Below are 21,203 nucleotides of genomic sequence, written 5' to 3'. Positions count from 1 at the left end.
GATTGGCTATGTCGTCTATGCACCTTCATCTCCTTTTCTAGAATTACTTCATGAGTTACTCTGTCTGTATTAGGGCTGCCGTCTTGTTGAAATGTCCATATTACATATTACTCTACAATGAGTGTCTTCACTGCATAGACGGTACTGATCTCCTGCTGTCTGAACTGTGCTAAACCACTATATATACTTATATATATATATATATATATATATGTATATATATATATATATATATATATATATCACTATATCACCTCTCCTGTTAATACACGCTGTGCAATATATCATAACCTGCTGCTGTAATGACTCTCACTGCACACTTTACACTGTAATATCGATGCAACTCCTTGTTATGATATGTAATCATTGTGCGTTTACCTCATACCACTCAGTGCATGCTATCATGTAAATACAAACAAATCTGCCTCATATGCTATGTAAATATGCAAATAGATATACTTTATTTCTACTCTTATACTTAACTTATTTCTATTTTTATTTCTATTTTTTATTTTCTGCATAGTATGTGTGAGTTTATGTGAAATTATATGTCCTACTACTGAAACACTGCAATTTCCCTTCGGGATCAATAAAGTTCTATCTATCTACCTATCTGTCTGTCTGTCTGTCTGTCTCTCTATCTATCTATCTATCTATCTATATTATTTTCCGACAAGATATAATTATAGACATGCTTCTGTTTTGTGTAGGACAGGGGTGTTTAGTTCTGGTCCTGGAGATTTTGAGTCCAACTCAAATCTAGCACACCTGATTCAGATAATAATGGCCTTCAGGGGCAGCTAAATATTAGAGCCAGGTGTGCTGGATCTGAACTTTCCAGGGTGGTAGATTTTCAGGACCAGGCTGGGCACGCACCCCTGATGTAAGGGGTTGATGATTGAGGTGCAGTTCATTGCTTATTGTTCCCTGTGTAACTTTTATTATTTATTTACATTATGAATATACTTTTTTCATATTTATAAGTACCCAGAAGGATAAGCGGTTCAGATGATGTATGTATATTTATAAGTACAAAGTAAGAAAAAAAAAAGTGAATTATTTACAAAAACAAAATGAAATAACAAAATTAAAAGTATCTGCAAACTTCTTTTGTCTCCCTGCCAACGCTTTGATTGGCAGACTGAACCACTTAGTTTTTAATCTTCTCAGAACAAGTAGTAATGATTAAACCACTTACGGAAAAACTCTCAACCAGGAGTGCGGGGAGGAATTGGCTTGGGTGTGTCTGTGCGTGTGTGTGTGTGTGTGTGTGTGTGTGTGTGTGTGTGTGTGTGTGTGTGTATGAAAATCTTTCCACCATTAGCCAAAGTCTCAGGAAATATATCAGAGACAACACACTGTTTGGCTTTGGAGCAACATGTGAATGATCTTCATTTCCCAACGTGTTCTTCTCAGGCCTTCGCTGCAGCTTAAAATACTCTCCTCTCAATCAGGGAATTCAATAACCAGGCCACAATTCTGCCTTCGGATAACCCTGCCATCGACTCAGTGAGAGAACTCCTACCATGGAAACATTTGGTAAGCCTCATACTCCTTATTGCACAGGGAGAAATGGAAGTAAGGGCGGTGAGTCAGTTGTGGCTGCAGCCCAGCAAGTGCTCTTTTTTTAGGAGCCCTCAGTGCTCTGGCCGGTTGTGGAGACGGTGAGCTCAAGTTGAGAACGTGCTGAAGGTCCAAAGCAAACAAGGCTGCGGTCCACAGCCACAGTTTAGACTGAGAGTGTGGCTGGGAGCTTGTTTAGATGTTCTCTTTGAAATGCAAGAGGCCTGGGCAATAATAGCAAGATGACGATGATAATAAAAATCAGTCCTTTTTTAAATATCATTGATATGTATATGTATGTATATGATATCATAGATAAAACTGAAAAACAGCTACGTTGGCACACTACAACTACTTTGGTGACAACAGAACCTTCTACTCATTCGATGGGGCAGGAGAAGAAGTCTAGCCATTTACTCACAACTGCACAAAACAGCAGGACAGACAGCAGAGCAAGCTCTGCATTTAAGCAGTAGAACATGAGAGGGAGTGTGTTATTGAGTATAACATCACAGCTGTGATTTCGACACAAATCTTCACACGCGATAACACACGATAACACGACCTCCAGCGTTCTATTGCTTTTATACAACAGTTAAATAAATAAAGTAATAAATTAATAAACTGGGCCGTGAACGCGGCGTTTAATATGTTTTAATGTTCGCAGTTCCTTCACCAAATTATAGTTCCTTAACGAGCAGCTTGTTGCTACGTCAGAGTAACGAGCTCCGCCCACTTGCTGCACAGCCAGCAATTCGTTCTCCAGCTCCACACACTAAATTCCCAAACTGTCATCACCACTGAGCAGCTTTTTGTTTTTTTATTGTGTCAGTTTTATGGCTCAGTCTGATTTGGTCAGACTCTGAAGATCAGACTACACGTTTGGCGAATGGTATTTGGTCATTTCTGGCTGATTCCAGGTTGTTCAGCTGTTCTTCTGTCACAGCTGCCGACTGAAAAGCTGCTCAGTGGTGATGACAGTTTGGGAATTTAGTGTCGTCTCATCTTCAGAGTCTGACCAAATCGGCTGTCGGTCAAATGTGATCTTAAAAGTGTCCATTTTCTGTTTGTGGCAAAGTAAGAAGTAAAAATGTTCAGATGTCTTGAGCGGCTCCTACAGCTGTCAGAGTCGTTGCTTAGCAACGGCATCTCAGCAGAGTGATACAGTGTTTGTGAAAAATCTGTGATGTTATGGTGAAATAACAGCACAGTTAGAACACTTCTCAACCAATCAGCTTGCATAGCCGGAACTAACTGCTGTATAATAAGACATAATGAATATCAAGTGGTAAAAATATCATTTAATATTTCTAATCATACAAAAACATACTGTGAAAGCTTTTGCTGACAAGGACCAACAAGCTCAAGCTCCTACACCATCCCCACTGTGAAGTACAGTGGTGGATCCGTGATACTGTGGGGCTGTTTTTCTTCCAAAGTCCCTGGACAATTTATTTGGATTTTGACTCCATCAAGTACCAGCAGAAATAAAATCACACCCTGACTGCCTCAGCCAGGAAGCTCAACCTGGGCCATAGATTGGATCTTCCAGCAGGACAATGATCCAAACCACACCTCAAAATTATCACATAAAATGGTTCACTGACCACAGTGTCAAGGTTTTGCCATGGCCACTCCAGTCCCCTGACCTATACCCCACAGAAAACCTGTGGGATGAGCTGAAGAGGAGAGTCCACAGTGTGAATCTGAAGGATCTAGAGAGGTTCTTTAAGGAGGAACGGTCTTGCCACGTGTTCTCCAGTCTCATTATGTATTATAGGAAAAGACTCAGAGCTGTCATCTTTGCAAATGGAGGCTGCACAAAGTATTAAATAACAGGGTGCCAACAATTGTGGCACACACAGATTTAAGAAAAATATTTATTTACGATTACATTTTTTGCAATATTACACTTAAAGGTTAGATTTCTGTTGATATTTTGAATGAAAAATCAAAAAGATCAGCCATAAAGAATATTTTTATAGCCTGCTTTTATCATATTTAGTTGCTGATATTTGTGGAGGGCACTGTAGAATGCTTTGAAGAAAAGCCTTCAGAAGCAACAACTCAAGTTCATTTTACATTCTGCTTGAACAGATAATTGAATAAAACTTTCAACATTATTTAGTGAATTTACCTCGTTTCATATCAGACAACTAACTTTTCACAAACTCACTGGTTTTAGGCAAAAACTTACAGAATTACATAAGTTTTGTTATAATTAGGCAAGAAAGTTAACACCAGCTAGTGTTAACAGAAGCTTAGCATTTGTCTATGTTTGTCTTTGTTTATCTTAAAGATTTGGCTGCTGGTATAAATTCGAAGCCACATTACTAACTATGGATCTGTGGGCTGGGTCTGGGTTTAACATAGTATAGGATGATGTTGAGTGACGTTTTTGTTTTTTGGAAGCTGTGTGTTGTCCACCTGATGCAACCAGCACTCAGTAGCTTAAGAGTCCTTTTAGGCCTGTGTTGCTTTGATCAAAATTATTTAAATTTGCTGGATCACAGAAAATATAATTAATCAAAACACTCACAGATTAATTAGTGAATGGTGCAAAGTGGTCAGAATGTTCAGAGCAATAAAACATTTAATAATTAGTTTGAGGGCTTATTTACATTGGAAGTCATGTCGATATCAATACTGTAAATGTTATTACTGCAATAAACATTATATGTCCCAATGAAATGCAAAATTGTTTTGACTGTCATTACAGTCTAAATGCAGCACGCAAAGAGCGCTGAAGGTTTCTGCTGTCTGCTCAGTTGGTGGGGGGGTTGGGGATTAGGAGTACATAGGGAGCATGCATGCACACACACAAACACAAAGCACAAACACACTACCCCCCCACTTGAGAGCTCTAGACTAATCCGCTCTAAACACAGCGAAGCCCCATGATGCATCACTTCCTCCCTCCTCGGCACCTCAGTCTACCCAGCAACTTAATCTCAGTCTTACTGTCACCACCCCCCAAGCCCCTGACCACAAGCGCATGCATACACACTGGTCTATTAACACTGCTGACCCTGCATGTCTAGCAAGAAAGTGACGTTCTGAAATGCTTCCTGGTGCTACTTGAAGGGGTGGGAGGTAAACCAGTGGAATAAGCGAATACCAGTGTGTTGTCGTTCCATGATATAGATTTTTACCACACTCTGGATACAGTTATGCAGGTTAAGTGTGTAGCTAAAGGTAGAAAACACCAGCATTTGCGCAATAAAGGAACGCAAGTAATTCAGTTGTAAACGCTGCCTTGTTTAGTTCTAAGATAAAAAAAAAAACCTTATAACATTTGTTTACTTTGAAAGGCTCATGATATAAATATATTATCCAGATAGTGGAAAATATCACGATATAAATTTCAGTTAGTATCACCCACCCCTATTCTCACTAACAATCTAAACCTGTGATGAGCTTTTGGAAACATTGCATGCGTCCAAGGAGCTAAACTGAGGAATGGGTGGCCTGCCAAAGAGATGTACGTTACGTTGTTTCCTGGACTGGCGATTAGCGCAGGATGTTGTTGACGCTGGCTAGAGGCTTAACAGATGCAGGTCAGTGGGTAGAGGCTGGCCAATCCTCCACAGCAACTGTGGGGCAGGGGCTAAACATGTTCTCTCGCTCTCTCTCTGACAGCTGTTCCCCCTCCCCAGTAGGTCAGTCCGATCCCCTCCCGTTTGCCAGCCGAAACTGCGCCTCTTCCTGTGCGAGCCTCACCCTGTGTAAAACAACACCTATCATACAAGGCCTCGTTCTCACACAAAACCCTAATGGCCGGCTACTTCCTGCCACGGGAGTCACCAGTCGGAAAATTAGGGAGCCAACAGAGCCAAAAAAAAAAAATGTGAATTTAGTCAAATGTTCCACTGAGCTCCACATGTGGTGACTTTAGACCAAGACATGATGCAATTTCTGCTTCTGTATGGCAACAAAGAACAATCCAGTCTTAAGAGAAGGAGTTCCCACAGCTCCCGATTAACGATATTACCACATTGGCAGAGATGGCAAATACTGTGCTGTTATTCACACGCACAGTTTTACTAGCTGTTTCCTATTGGCGATGGCTGTTTTTCTACTACGGCAAGGCATGAGCTAAAAGGGATGATTTCATGTCTTCGTGGTCTGTTGAATTAAAAAGCTATTTCCACTACATAACAATCGTATTTCTGCAAGAAGTTTAGTGCATTATTTTCAAAAACTTGTTAATGTAGTTATTTTTTTCCATTTTCCTGAACATATCAGTAACCGTATTAAATTATCTCACGATATTGGCAAATAATGTTACAATCTGAAGATCACATATATGTTTGAAATGTACAGATGTTTCAGAACAGATTATTCAACATTAGCATGTACAGTGTATCGAATCTGTAATTTCATGGGGCCCTTGGGACACTAGGTGGCTGCTTAACTTTACCTAGTGCAAAGACTGACAGGTTTATATCTATATTTAGTTTATAGTTTATATCTATATTTATATTCTTAACAATTTTCAGAGTGTGCCCCTTTTTCTAGGGTTGTGTATACACACACACGCACACACGCACACACACACACAATATATATATATATATATATATATATATATATATATATATATATATATAATGTGTATCAGTGCTGTCTGAACGGAGAAGGAAAAAATACTTTACTTTTAATGTAAGTCAATGGAAGCAGATGTTTTACCAAGTAATTTTGAGCCATTTCTTTTAACACACAATCTAAATGACAGCAGCGTCTACACATATTGCATGAAATTTAACACTAAACAAATTAATTTTTCATTTTTTGTGTTCTCACATCCTTTTCCACTCAAGGGAATTGGCTTTTTCACCAGGCAGATTTTACACAGGTTCAGACTTGGCTGTAGCCTGTCTTCAGTGGCCTGTAGGTGGAGCTATTCAGCAGAGCTTGCATGCAGTCATCAAAATTATGGGTATGTGTCTTTGTTCACCACACCAGGACCCCCAAGGACCCCAATGATGGCAGACAGACAATGGCAATGTAGATATTTCATGTGGATGAATGGAGTAGCTATGGACAGTTCTGCCAGCGCTAACTGCTAGCAGCACAGCGTACCACTGCTCACAGGTGTGCCCATTCATGTCCACCAAGACTAAACTTCAACAAAAACATACCATTTGAAACATTAGCATGTATTCAAAACACTACACACTTGCAGCTTTGCAATATATTAGTGACCCAGGCTGGACTGGACGATTGATGGTGCAGTTAGCAAGTTAGCTAACTCAGTAACTATAAATAATAGCAACACGAAAGTAAACAAATTTTTTTAGTCAAAAGAGTGTATGCTACACACTGTCTGTGTTTACATGCGAAGATTTTTACCGATCCGATTGAATACATTCCGATTATAGATTATAGATTAAGACTGAGGTGTCTATTCTCACTCTACTCAACAATCTGATGGAAAATCTCTGTTTACATGCTCACTATAAGTAATCAGATCCAAAATGACACGCATGCATAGAGAACCACTTAGTGTAGATGTTACCATGACAGCGAGCATCACATGAGGTCCAGTCAGCGTGAGACAAGTTTTCAGTGAGCAGCGCTTGTGTTGGTAATTGCTTTAAAAATATGTCTGACTCAGAAAAACATACTTCACGTGTCCTTATTAAAGAAGGCCGAGAGGAGGACGTCGTGTTCTGAGACACATAAGCTGGACGTCCGTCCCACCACCGTCTTTTAAAGATCAGAGCATAAACTTCGTCTCCTCTGCAGACCAGTTTCTGCTCCGCCATGTTGAACGGTATAAACTTTCACTGTGACGCGACGAACATGATCAGAACGGACTTAAACTTTCCGATAGGGAATGTAATCAGATACAGGCGTTTACACGGATATTATTCTTCTATTTAACGGATTATTTACAGGATTACCCACCTCGATCAATCGGATAGAAATTGTATTCCGAATGACCTCAATCAGACTAGACTATTCTGACTGAGGTGTTTACATGGACGTGTTCTATTCCAATTGAGCTATTAGTCTGATCATTAACGGATTATTAGGCCGCATGTAAACGTGGCTACTGATCTATAGCAAATAATGTAGGCAAGTTGGTGGCAGTCATGTGCTTGTGTGCAGCTATGGTTAGCCAGGAAGCTAACATAGCAGCTAGCAAGCTGGCTAACTCACCTACCACAAACATTAAAAACACAAAAGTGAACATAATTATTACAGATAAATCTTCTCACCACAGCTTTAAACTGTTATGCAGGAGAAAATGTAGATGACTGGTTGGCAGCAGTGAGGTGCCTTGTGTGCAGCTGCGGTTTGCCAACAAGCTAACATGACAATTAGTAAGCTGGCTGACTCATCCACCACAAACAGTAAAACCTCAACTAAATAAATACAATCATACATCCTTCCAACTGACTGTGTATCATGCAGTCTCTCTTTCATGTGTCAGTGCCAGTGGGGAAGAAAGGCTTGTGCTTAAACTGCAAAAATAGTGTTTCTTCCATTTTGGAGGTTTGGGCTGAATATGAAAGGCCGTCCATTCAGAGGTCAACGCAGCCAAAGCATAAGTGCTACTGGTCTAAGATACAGATTCATGTGTCAAAAATCACACCTGCACTTGACACAAAATTTTGCACACAAAATGTATTCGCCCTGGATTTTTTTGATAATTGTTGGTGGTATCTAAGTCTGACTCATGGGCACCATCACCATTTCAACACCAAAATCTTATCATTGGTCAAGACTGCTGACCATATGATGACAATACTGACAAATCACCCAAGCCTAGCTGTTATGCTTTGAGGAGAAATGGTTACTGGCTCATAATCAGAGAATAAGATTTAACACAGTGTCTGTTTCCAGCATCCAGCATTCCTCACTATTCTGCTGAATTTCTAATATAATTATCATACTAATAAATCATGCGCTCTTCCATTTTGTACGAGACCTAAAACATCTATTGCTTATTAGAAAAGTACTGTGTCTGACAGCTACCAGAATATATTATTACATTGAAGATTAGACTATTTTTTATAAAAAAAACAAAACAAACAGCTTCATACAGTACATCTCAACAGATTCTAAAGAAGTTATTCACATGATGTACATGGAGAGACTCAAGCATCTCATACGGCTTACGCTTTACGACTCTGAAGAACAAATAAAAAGCTGTGTCTTAAACGTTCATCTACAATACAATTTATAGCACAGCACCTTGGATTCATCAGCACACTGAGTACACTTCAATGTGATTTATCATCCCTTTTTCCATCTTTCTGTGACACATCTAAACTTTACACTATATTAACTACATTAGCTGCGTGTCTAACGTTCCTCTGTAAGAACAAGTAAATAGCCAGGCCTAATAGGTCAGTCTGTGTACAATTTATAGCACAAAAGCCTTGGACTCATCAAAATACCGAGCACACTTGAGCGTGATTTGTCATCCCCCTGAGCCTGTTTTCTACCCTTTCGTGACTCATATAAACTTTGGTTCTAAATGAACTTCAGGCTAGCGACGACTGTTGTCAGCCTACCGCTGGAAAACAAGGTTTATTTTTGTTCTTCATAAAGGCAGAACCCATAATAATGATCACTCACACAGACTGTGGATATTCAGACTGTGGCCGCTGAAAGCCTGTTACTTCTTTAAAACATGCATGTAGCTCCTATAAGAGCTACATGTAAACAAATCAATGAATAGTCCTCTGTACATTCACTCCATATCCATATATCAACAACATAAAAGGTTAGGTACATGTAAACTGTTCATTCTCTGCTTTCTCCCCTCTTCTCCTTCATTCTGAGGACAAACATTTGGAAGGAATCCTGCAGGCAGCCCCATCCGTCTGCAATGCAGTAAACATGGCTGAAGGGGGTTATAAACTACAGCAGTCTCTTCGAAACCAACTCCAGCCGTTCTTCACTTCGGCCTCAGCTGCGTAAGCCAAGGACCCAACTTTGGTATAAACACAAGAGAGGGACAGTCTCTGTGTTTATACTTCAGACCATTTCTGAACATTTTGACCACACTGTGGCAAAGCGGCCTCGCCATTCCAAGACAAAAGAACAGGCTATAACGGAGTGAGAGCGCACCACAACGTTGGAGGGGATCAGGACGATTCTCCAACAGTTGCAGGATTCTAAACAAGTTATGTATCTAGGATAAACAAATGGCAATTCTCTCATTTGAAATGAAAATGATGCAGATTTACAGTAACAAAAGAAACAAAAATGACAGAAAACTAAATATTGGCCAAAAGTGTGGAGGTTTTCAGTGGAGGTCCAAAAAACTGCAGGGGTGATTCCCGATATGAACTGTGATTGAACTCATCAGCTGCTAACTAAACACTTTATCAGTTGAATATGTTAGGACTGTGGCTTTTGGGTTGGGATGCACCGATACCACTTATCCCTCCTTGATACCGATATCTGATCCTTAAGTATCAGCCGATACTGAGTCCCAATACTAACTCTATTTAATGTACATATGATTTGTTTACTTATAACATATAATTAGTATTTACTATTATTTAATGTCAGTGAACAGTACCCTACAGTAAAGTGTTAGCCTAGTTTTTAAGGCTCTAAATAATTTAGCACCACTTACCTCACAGAATGTCTGTCTGTTTATGTTCCAATACGTGATCTTAGATCTGCAGATACTGACCTTCTGCACTACCTTATGTAAAATACAGAAAACGTGGAGAGACTCTTTCTGTTATTATACTTCTAAACTGTGGAACTCAGTTCACCTTTTATTAGACAGTCAAGCTCAGTGCTCACTTTTAACAAACACCTGAAAACATCTCTCTTTAACTCAGCATTTAATGAGAGATCTGTGTCTTTTTAATTTGATATGTGTCATTGCCTTATAAGATTTGACTTTAATACTCATTGTTTATTTTTATTACGGTTCAGCTTTAGGGCGGCACAGTGGCGCAGTGGGTAGCACTGTTGCCTCACAGCAAGAATGGCCTGGGTTCGATTCCCGGCCGGACGAGCAGGGCCGTTTCTGTGTGGAGTTTGCCTGTTCTCCCCGTGTCTGCGTGGGTTTCCTCCCACAGTCCAAAGACATGCAGTCAGGCCGATTGGACATGCTGAATTGCCCCTAGGTGTGAATGTATATGTCTGTCTGTCTGTCTGCCCTGCGATGGACTGACAGCTGGGATAGGCTCCAGCACCCCACCGCGACCCAGAAGGATAAGCGGTTTAGATGATGTATGTATGTTCAGCTTTATCATCTGTCTGTAAAGCACTCTGAGTTGCCATCCAGTATAAAAAGTGCTCTATCAAAGGAATTATATCCTTGCTGTTCAAAGAAACACAAGTATCTGCGTAACAGTAACTTTACAGCAGAGGGCAAAAACGGCCTTAACTAATAATGTAAGTTAATGTAGAAAGATTTTACTCTAATTGATTTTGGGGCATTTCTATTGGTCCAATCATCATGACATTGAACTGCTGTGTTCAAATGACATTAAAAAATAATCAACAAAAATGGAAATACATGTTTTTCTTTGGACAGCGACGATACGTGAACTGGCAAGGATATTCCTTTCATGTAATGTAGGGTTGGCAATATGAAGATATCATTATGGTGATTAATTACATTACGATTTGCTTTTTTAGTATTTCGTAGGTATTGTTGATACCTCTCACACTCAACAACTGCATATCATTAAAAAGAGATTATACAACAGTTAGTTCCGGCCACGCAAGCTGATTGGTTGAAAAGCGCTCTAACGAAATATGGCGAAATAACATCACAGTTTTTTTCACAAGCGCTGTATCACTCCGCTGAGACGCCGCTGCTAAGCAACGACTTTGACAGCTGTAGGAGACGCTCAAGCCATCTGAACGTTTTCACTTCTTACTTTGCCACAAACAGAAAATGGACACTTTTAAGATCACATTTGACCGACAGCCGATTTGGTCAGACTCTGAAGATGAGACGACACTAAATTCCCAAACTGTCATCACCACTGAGCAGCTTTTCAGTCGGCAGCTGTGACAGAAGAACAGCTAAACAACCTGGAATCAGCCAGAAATGAACCCAACACCATTCGCCAAACTAAATGGGCTGTAAGATGCTTTACAGACTGGCTGGAACAAAACAACATTAATACTGATCTGGCAAAAACTGACAAAACTGAGCTGAACTTGATATTGATGCAGTTTTATGGCTCAGTCCGATGTGGTCAAACTCTGAAGATCAGACTACACGTTTGGCGAATGTGATCTGCAACTGAATCACAGCCGTGATGTTATTTCACAAAAACACACTCCCTCTCATGTTCTATTGCTTAATTATAGAATGGCTGTAAACAACAACTCTATAACTCTCATAGTAACTGATTCGAGCTCATTATGCCTAATTTTTACCAACTATTTGATTTCTTTTCTCCGGTTACTTCTTAAAACTTTCATTGCTGCAAATGTTGAATTAAACATGTAGTATCTGTAGTCATAGTTCTTTAGCTTTTTTATGAGGCACTGATGTTTTGCTGGTGCATTCTGTCCACTCAGATCAGACTTATTTGCAAAGCTTAGATCCTGATGAAGCACATTGTGCATCATAATAATGTCTTCAAGTATTCATGTTCTACTGTTGCCATATCACTATTCCTAATACTATAACTTTCTATAATATTGCTCAAGTAATCAAAGCCTGGTTTATAAGGTTGGGAAAAGCATTTTAAGGACATTCACATGACTTCCATTGTAAGGACAAGCACCCACCACCCTGTCGTCAGCCTGAAACAAAGTCTAAGACTCACTACCGTTGTAAACAAACTGAGGAAATAAAAGTGGTCATGTTTCAGCAAGGCGAAAAGCACTCCCGGCAAATCAGCTGTGGGCTGGAATTTCCTAAAGCTCGTTCTGGGGCCTCCACGGTTCGGCACATATAGAGTAGCGAGAGTCGCTCTGGTGGGTCATGTCTGTTATTCGAGTTATAGCAAATACTTAAATCTATGGCCTGAAGACAGAAAGATGAAGCAGCGTGACTGGGCTAGCACAGCTTTCTGCACAGCCCTTGCTGAGTCCCTCAAAATGTGACTAGAGTTAGACTGAATGGACTTCGCTGACCTAATAAATCTCAGCGTAATCGCTGGCTCTGTCCATTTCGCTACAGTCCCCCTTTATGACAGGCTTTCAGGGCAGTCCAGGAATCCCAACACCCACTGCATTTTTAACTACATAGTGCTACCAGAGATGGGCCTTCCAGATCCTTCGGCTCAGCCTGATGTAAAGACATTAATGTAGCCACTCTTTTGAGCACTTTTACAGTTAGACTGCTGGTGCAAACCTTTCAAACCACTGAAAGACAGATTGCAGTGTTTACAGTAAGCTTTCTGCCAAGGAACACAAACTTAAAGGTGCTGTGTGTAAGATTTAGGGGGATCTATAAGCAGAATAGCCATTTTGTGAGAAGTTTGAGAACCCAAATTAAGACAAATGGAGGACCATACTTATTAATTAGCACAAGAAAAAGCAAATGAGAGTGAATCCTCATCCCAACAGAAGTAAAAACATGAAGAAGCAAAACGAAATCGGGACAGGCGATGGCAGAAGTCTTGATGGCCACTGTAGGTTTACTACATGCTTGGAAAGGGAGGGGTGAGGGAGGGTATTCAGTTAGTTGCAATCTACAACTTCAACTAGATGCCAATAAATATTACATACTGCACATTTAATACGAACCTTTTTATTCCCTTTTTATTCAGCAATCACACTTGTCCTATCTTGTCAAAGCCCTTAAGGACTACCAGAACATTAGAAGCTATCATTTTCGGTCATTCAGTATTTACTATGTTCTTTTCTTGAAGTTTCTTTCATTTTATTCAGGTCAGTTCTTGTCTTTTATTTAATTAACACAAAGTATGTCTTTGTACCAGCAGGTCTTATGAGTTTGGCCTGCAAGTCTGTTTACTGGAAAGCCAGCTCTTAGTAGTTTCACATTTATTGTAATAGTATTTTATAATACAACATAATTTTTGTTCATTTTTGTCAATTAAAATGGAAATTAAGATTTGTTCAACAAAAAACAATGGAAGAGTTGTTTTGGAGCTCAAAGCATCTGCTCTTAATGGTCTGATCTGACTCATTCAAAAAAGCCAGAATGCCCATCGTTAGTTGTGGGCGCAGCTACTTTCTACTGCATTTTCATTTCGAAAAGCCCTGAAGCCACAATCTTTACAGCACACCTACAAACTATACAAACTGTATAGTTTTCTCCTAGTTTTAACTTCTCGGTGCAATCAAATGAAACACTTCACTTGGAAGATTCTTCTGTTGTATAAACAGAAACGCAAACTTTCAAACGCCATTATATCCTCCTTGTGGACTGAGTAGCCTGTTTAAATGCCAGCGCATGAAATCAACACTTGGCTTTAATCTGATTGGGCCAAATTGGGCAATACAACTAAGCAGTGCACTGCAAATATGTAGCTGAACTCAGTATTGGCTGCTTCAGGTTCGCCACTGTGCAACTCTTTAACCAGAGACTCTCATTCACTGAAATTAGAACACAGCAAAGGCAAATGATATGAGTCTTGCAGTAAATCAGCAGTTCTTAACTAAACCTAGAGACTTGAATGCCATGCAACAGGTTAATATTCATATCATGCCCTGTAAATATGGTAGCATCTGAGGCCATTGGCTAAAAATGCATAATGAAAACTTATAATGAAGTTGGTCAAAATCTGTTCTTGTATTGGTGCTTCTAGCCCAAAATTCTGGTTGCATTTTTAATTTTTTTTTAAATGATCTTGTTCATTTTGCTCACACTGTAGACTATTGATTATGATTTTTTTGTCCATTTGGAAATAATTAATAAAAAAAACGGTATTAAAAAAGTACCCAAAAAATACATATAATAAAAGGTATGAATAGAAAAAAATGAAAGCACCAAATGGGGTTCTTTGGAGTGATGCCAGGGTAGAACCATATTTGTTTACTTAAACAACCTTTGAAAGGATGACTGCCTAAAGAGACATTATTTTAAATCAGATGTGCATAAACTAAGGACCTTTTTAAAGCTGAAAGACCCTCTACATAAATGAAGGGCTCTATAGCAATTAAAGGTTCCTAGAACCATATGTCCAAACCCATAACCATTTTTTAAAGAGTATCCACATCTGAATCAACAAAACTCAACGCATCACTTTTTCAGTGATCTGGTTCATCCTTTGCTTGAAATATTACCTGTTTAAGCTACAATAACAGCTTTAGGGAGGGAGTGGAAAAAGTTAGTTGAGAATTTCTAACAGATCCTCCTCCTGACTCTGACTCATTCTCTGAGAGGGACACACAAGGCGGTTTTATGAGGACACTAAAGACCAGAGGGCACATGATGTACAAGCCACTGTAACTTCTTCCTTCCTCATAATGTACTAGTGCTCCAGAGTATCCGCAATTCCTCAAACGTTTCCATGTAGGATTTAAGGAGACCAGTAGTTCAGTAGCTAATTGATGTAAGATGAAGGTCAGCTAGGGGAGAACTTAAGCATGAGTTGCGCAACTGCAGAGTTTAACGAGAGAAATTCATGTGCAGATTCAGCACTAAGGAAACGCTTTCCAGATGTGGCTAACAGACCTTAGAGGTCAGGGAGCGTCGGGGCATAGCTGGCCATATCAGGGTTATTCTCACGAACAAGACAAACACTGCAGCCCAAGTCGAAAAAAATACAATGACTAAAACTTAATGCTCACTTTGGACACACGAACAATGATGAATAATAAAAACGATGAAAATCTAAAAGGTTTAATAATACAAAATAAACTTGAATGGTTTAATTGACTTTAAATCTTAATTTTAGTAACTATTACATTAAATTTTAGCAAAATTTTCATTTTCAAATTAAGAAATCAAACTTTTGGTTAGTGCATTAGCTTGGGGCTAACATATTAGCTTATGGAGTGCTAAACTGAAAGGCTATAAATCACAGCTTGTTTCAAACAGTGACTTTCATATAAATGTAAAGCTAATTTTCAGAAAATAATCAACTACTTACATTAAGTAGATGTACTGTTATTACATTACTTCCATTACGCAAAGCCTAACCTTACCAACCTCACCCAAAACCTAACCCTCACCCTGGCCCTAATTCTAATCCTAACCTTAACATCAACCCAAAACCTAATTCTAACACTCACCCTGGCCCTAATCCTAACTTTAACCTCAACCCAAAACCTAATCCTAATCCTAACCTTAACCTCAACCCAAAACCTAATTCTAACCCTCAACCTGGCCCTAATCCTAACCTTAACCTCAACCCAAAACCTAGTCCTAACCCTCACCCTGGCCCTAAACCTAAGCCTAACCTTAACCTCAACCCAAAACCTAATCCTAATCCTAACCTTAACCTCAACCCAAAACCTAATTCTAACCCTCAACCTGGCCCTAATCCTAACTTTAACCTCAACCCAAAACCTAGTCCTAACCCTCACCCTGGCCCTAAACCTAATCCTAACCTTAACCTCAACCCAAAACCTAATTCTAACCCTCAACCTGGCCCTAATCCTAACTTTAACCTCAGCCCAAAACCTAGTCCTAACCTTAACCTCAACCCAAAACCTAATTCTAACCCTCACCCTGGCCCTAATCCTAACCCTAACCTTAACCTCAACTCAAAACCTAATCCTAATCCTAACCTTAACCTCAACCCAAAACCTAGTCCTAACCCTCATATGTTTTTGACATGTTACTGAGAGTCTGTTGAGTGTTTGTTTTATCTAAAAGGACCACAAAGTGTCACCGTTAAAAGTGGTGAAAACCTTTTTTCCTAAGCAGAAAAAGCAAAAAAAAATAAAAAAATAAAACCATAGCTAATGAGCAGCAGATATGTGGAGACGTTGCAGTAAGGAGAATTAGGGTACAAGACAAAAGAAAAATACATGAATACTGTTTATCTGCATGACTGACACTCAGATATGAAGATGGTTTGAGAAGGCCCCATTAGCCTGTTGCTAAAGCAAGCTAGACGGAACAAAAACAGTGTCCCAGGCTTTAAAACGACATCGATAGCCAATCATTTGAAATAGCATTGCACTCATATTATGAACATTTGTGATTAATTATTTCACTTGTGCTTATTTTAAACAGCACAAACTCCCTGACAGCAAGAGGACAGTGGACCACCGATGGCCCACTGATGGCAAAGCTGGTGGTCCACTGGTGTTTTGCTCAGCATTTTCTGCACGACCCACCGGTTAGCTGAGTAATGGACAAAATTCCATTTCCCACTCACAGTCCAATCTACTGATTTTTCCTTCTTAAATTATACTTTGTATATTAGTTCAGTAAATAATTTCAATCCAGCACAGAGTCAGCAACAACATATTCTATAAAATCATTTCATATCAGGCATTAGTCATTATTTTTTTCTTTCAGTTATTTGTAATATTTGTCTATGTTTATTTTCCAAAATAAAAGGCTCTGTGCATTTAAAATCTGTTTGGGGGGGATTGAAAACTAGTAAATCCTTGTATGCAGCGCAATAATCTGGGTGGTCCGAGGGGGGACCAGCAGTGGCAAAAACAGTCAGTGGGGTGCTGACCTTATCAACCCAGCGGACCGATATATACTTGCTATCCGGGCTGTCTGTGGTGGGGGTGCAGCCATGCTTTTAGGAGAAGAAGCCATGGACACATAAAGGTTTCTCTGCAGGTCAGCAGAGGATGTCAACACTGCCCACAGAGGTGGCTGATACGGTGAAATGGAATATCACAATATTTCAGGACGTTTTAATTAATACACAAATGTCAGAAGAGACAAAGTAATGCCACATATTAAAAATACAATCAAAAACTGTGAATCTAGTTACTAGTATTCAACACTGTGCTGCACTAAATCTGAATAAACAGGAATACCTGTGCTCTAATTTTAATCAGACATGCAGGTAGTAAGTGTTTTCTAAGTACTGATGATATCCACGATATGCTCAGGAAAGCATACGGTGATATAATTAATCGCGATAATACGGTCATATTGCCCAGCTCTAACGTTAATTGCCAATGCAAGTCATCACTGCTAACGCGAACCAGCCACTGCGCTCAATAGCTGGGCTGCTGAAGTCGTTGACTGGGTGTGATGTGGAGGATCTGACGTCAGCAGTCTGGGGAGCTTTTCGTTCTCCTGCTCCCCAAAACGCGTCACTGAGCTTTGCAGGTACCTCTGTGAGACCTTCTGACAGTCTGCGCACATGACCGTTTAGCGGTGCAGTCATTGGAGCCTATAGAACCGGCCCGGTTTCGACGTGGCCACACATGTAGGTCACCGCTAAATAACAATGTCCCTTGATTCACGTTGGGAATGATAATGAGTCTTTGTCGTTTGGCAGGCGAAGGTTCCCACAACCCACTATAGCCTCCTCATTATGAGCCAGCAAGGAAGGCTGCACAGCAGCAGCGTCATCTATTAAAATCGGGTCAGTCTTTCATGCCATTCAAACTCCACTCTGTCCTCTGAAACGCCGACAGGCATCAAACCAGCCCAAAGCGCCACCACGAATTTTCCCGTTCCACCTTAAATAGAGCGGCGGTTACATTCCTTCCTCGGGCGCCAGAGCGTAGCTGCTGCTCCATTTAAGGTGGAACGGGAAAATTCGAATTGCAAAGCCAACTTCAGCCTCGTAGCGCCGGCTGCTTACAAGGGTTTTGGCGCAGTGTGACGCTGCTGAACATCACGGCTCGGCTCACCAGGCTACACAGACTTACTATTTCCATCACTCCTAATCCCACCGACTTACCTCTCGGGCTATTTGACTCAGAGCATCATCCTCCGCCGTCAGTTTCTCCCTGTTGGGAATCCTCTTCCTCCCCGTGACCTGAGTGCCCATTTTAATATTAGCTACAGCTTCCCAGTCTGCTACAAAAACAAAGCCTGGGCAGTTTACAGTCCAGCAAAGTAGCACAAAAATGTACGTTAAAAATGGGTGGAGCTATTCAGAAGAGTCCAGGTATATGCTAGTCCGCTGCGAGAAGAGGGGGGGGCAGTTTTCTGGAGCGTCCCTTCGATGCCACATAGCAGCGTCTCACTTAAAAAGCCCCTCGGTGTCTCCACACATCACGCTGGAAACATAATGACAGTCTGTGGATATTCCGGTAAACGCTACGGCTCATCCTTTCAAACGCCCTCTCTGGCTGGACGTCTGGCTCGGTGTCGTGGGGAGGCAGGACGGCTGAGCGGCGGACGCGCCTGTGGGAAAGTTGTGTTTTGCCTGTGGGGCACCGCGCAGGCCGGATGAGGAGCTCGAGCTGAGGACGCGTTCCGGGCTGCAGCCCAATGGCCTCTCAGCAGCGCTGCTGTGTGGATGCGGCTGGAGAGGGGGCGGGGCTCCGGGAGTCAGTCAGTCAGTCAGTCAGTCTCTCTCTCTCTCTCTCTCTCTCTCTCTCCTCTGCCTTTTAATAGCTCGCTCTGCCTCTGATCTCATCAACGAGCCAGAGGTAGAGAGCACTTCAGCAAGGTCAATGAATCTCATTCAGACTGTTTCACTTACATCTATCTGCTTCTCTGCGTGCCTGTCTGTCTGTCTGCCTATCTGTCTATCTGACCAGACTGACTATCTACACTTACTGAATCTGCACTCAGTGTCCATTGTATCAGGTCCACTTAGATGGTTCTACACTTTCAATTTGTAGTCTGTCTGTTTCCCTGTATTTGTTAGTCTTTCTTTACCACATTCATCAGTGGTCAGGACCCTCACATGACCATCACTGAGCAGGTGGTGGAACATTCTCAGCACTGCAGTGACACTGTTTTGGTAGTATGTGTTGCACTGCGTGTGTTTTTGAACACTGTGTCCACTCACTGACCACTCTGTTAGACATACCTACTTTGTTGGTAAAGTTAAAGATGATTGCTCATCTGTTGCTACCCAGTTTGTGTTGGTCATCTTCTAGTCCTTCATTAGTGGTTAGTTTCTGGCCGCAGGACGCTGTTGGCTGGATGTTTTTGGTTGGTGGACTATTCTCAGTCCAGCAGTGACACTGAGTTGTTTAAAAATGTCAGCAACACTGCGGTTTGTGATACACTGTCCTGTCAGTGTTACTGCTGTGCTAAAAATGGCCTACCAAATAATATGTGCTTATAGGGGTGGTCCTGTGGGGGACCTGGTCATTGGTGAATGGCTGGCTAACAAATGATGCAGATGGACTACAATCTGTAATTGTAGAACAATAAATCGCAGTTACATGGTTAGTAGAATCCATCTGTCTGTCTATATATGTACATACACTACATGGCCAAAAGTATACGGCCAACCTTTCTAATTAGCGGGTTCGGCTATTTCTGTGGCTGAGCAGCAGCACACGTGAGATCACTTCTAAGATCACTATGCACAATGCCAAGTGTTGGCTAGAGTGGTGTAAAGTATACTGCGACCGGATATGTGTGCTCTGAAGTGCTGAATCTACCTACCAAAATGCATAGTGCCAGTTTTCAGGGTTTGGGTTGGGCGCCTTAGTTCCAGTGAAAGAAAATCTTAATCCTACATCAAACAGTCTCTTTCTGGAGGATTTGGTGCTTCCAACTTTGTGGCAACACTTTGGGGAAGACCCTTTCTTCAGTAGTGGGGTGAGGTCCATACAGAAATGGTTTGGTAAGAGCCTTGACCTCAACCCCATCCAGCACCTTTCTGATAAGTTGGAATGCTGATTGTAAGCCAGGCCTTAAGGCCTTACTGCCCAACATCAGAGCCTGACTTCACTAATGCTTATTGAATATTGTTGGGTGTCCACATATCTATCCATCTGTCTGTCTGTCTGTCTATCTGTCTATCTACCCAACACCTACCAATAAACTAGAGTTTACCTTGTAGAATTCAGCATTTATTGCTTTTTAATCTCCTTTTTCTCTGCCATATTGGATGCTCACCCACACCAGTTCCTCGGTTAGAGCAGTGAACACAGGAAAGCCTGGTGCACTGGCTCCCTCTTCAGTCTTCGCTGCGTAACTACAACAATTTAAACAGCACCTACACTAAAATGAAATCACAGCGTTCATAATTTAGTCATTACGACGTGACAAAGTACTTAAGTGGTTAGATGTGAAATGTGTGCTAGAGAATCTTACTGGATCAGAATTGCTCACAGTGGTGATAGTAACCAGGCATCCAAAGAGTTTAATGCCTCTAAAAACTACATTGTAATAAAAAATATGAAATTAAATGGTTATGAATACCTGCTCGATGCTCGAGACATTGTTTTACAGAAGTCTTAAGATAAAGTTTTGGTCTAAAACTCTTTTTAATCCATTTATGGTGGAGAGGTGCATGCCGGGCACTGTGATTTCCTGCAATTGAGTAAGGTTACTATGTGTCCTGTTGTACAGTAGCTATTATAACTGTATTATTACGCTAAATGAACGCATGCATGCTGAACTACCTTCACTGTATCTGCGTTAGCGTATAATGCCTCGCCTCTGAGCACCACTCGAAAATTCGGCTTGATCAACAATCATTGGAGGCCAGATAAATAAACTCTTTTAATATCACACCTGGTAATTGCTAAATATTCATAATCCCTCTCAGGTTTCATGACTATTATGACGTTAAGAATAGGTCAATCAGTTATCCTGTGCAGTGATTTAAATGCGCTGAGATCGAATTCTACAGATGTCCACAAGGGGGCACCCTTACTTAGACTTC

General features: G+C 40.8%; 1 protein-coding gene across 4 annotated transcripts in view; it reads right to left on the bottom strand.

Moving 5' to 3' along the window:
• Window positions 1-18,824, bottom strand: part of lrrfip1b (leucine rich repeat (in FLII) interacting protein 1b) — a 70,319-nt gene extending 51,495 nt beyond the window's left edge. For all 4 annotated transcript variants that reach the window (XM_036569802.1, XM_036569803.1, XM_036569804.1 and 1 more), the window contains exon 1: window positions 18,306-18,824. In XM_036569802.1, the coding sequence (XP_036425695.1) occupies window positions 18,306-18,395 (90 nt within the window). In that variant the 5' untranslated portion in view covers window positions 18,396-18,824. The remainder of the gene's footprint in view (window positions 1-18,305) is intronic.
• Between the last annotated feature and the right edge of the window lie 2,379 nt (window positions 18,825-21,203).

The sequence above is a fragment of the Colossoma macropomum genome, unplaced genomic scaffold (genome assembly GCF_904425465.1).
Source record: "Colossoma macropomum unplaced genomic scaffold, Colossoma_macropomum, whole genome shotgun sequence".
Taxonomy (NCBI): Eukaryota; Metazoa; Chordata; class Actinopteri; order Characiformes; family Serrasalmidae; genus Colossoma; species Colossoma macropomum.
Note: the sequence above shows the minus strand (reverse complement) of the source record. Positions and strands in the feature narration are given on the sequence as shown.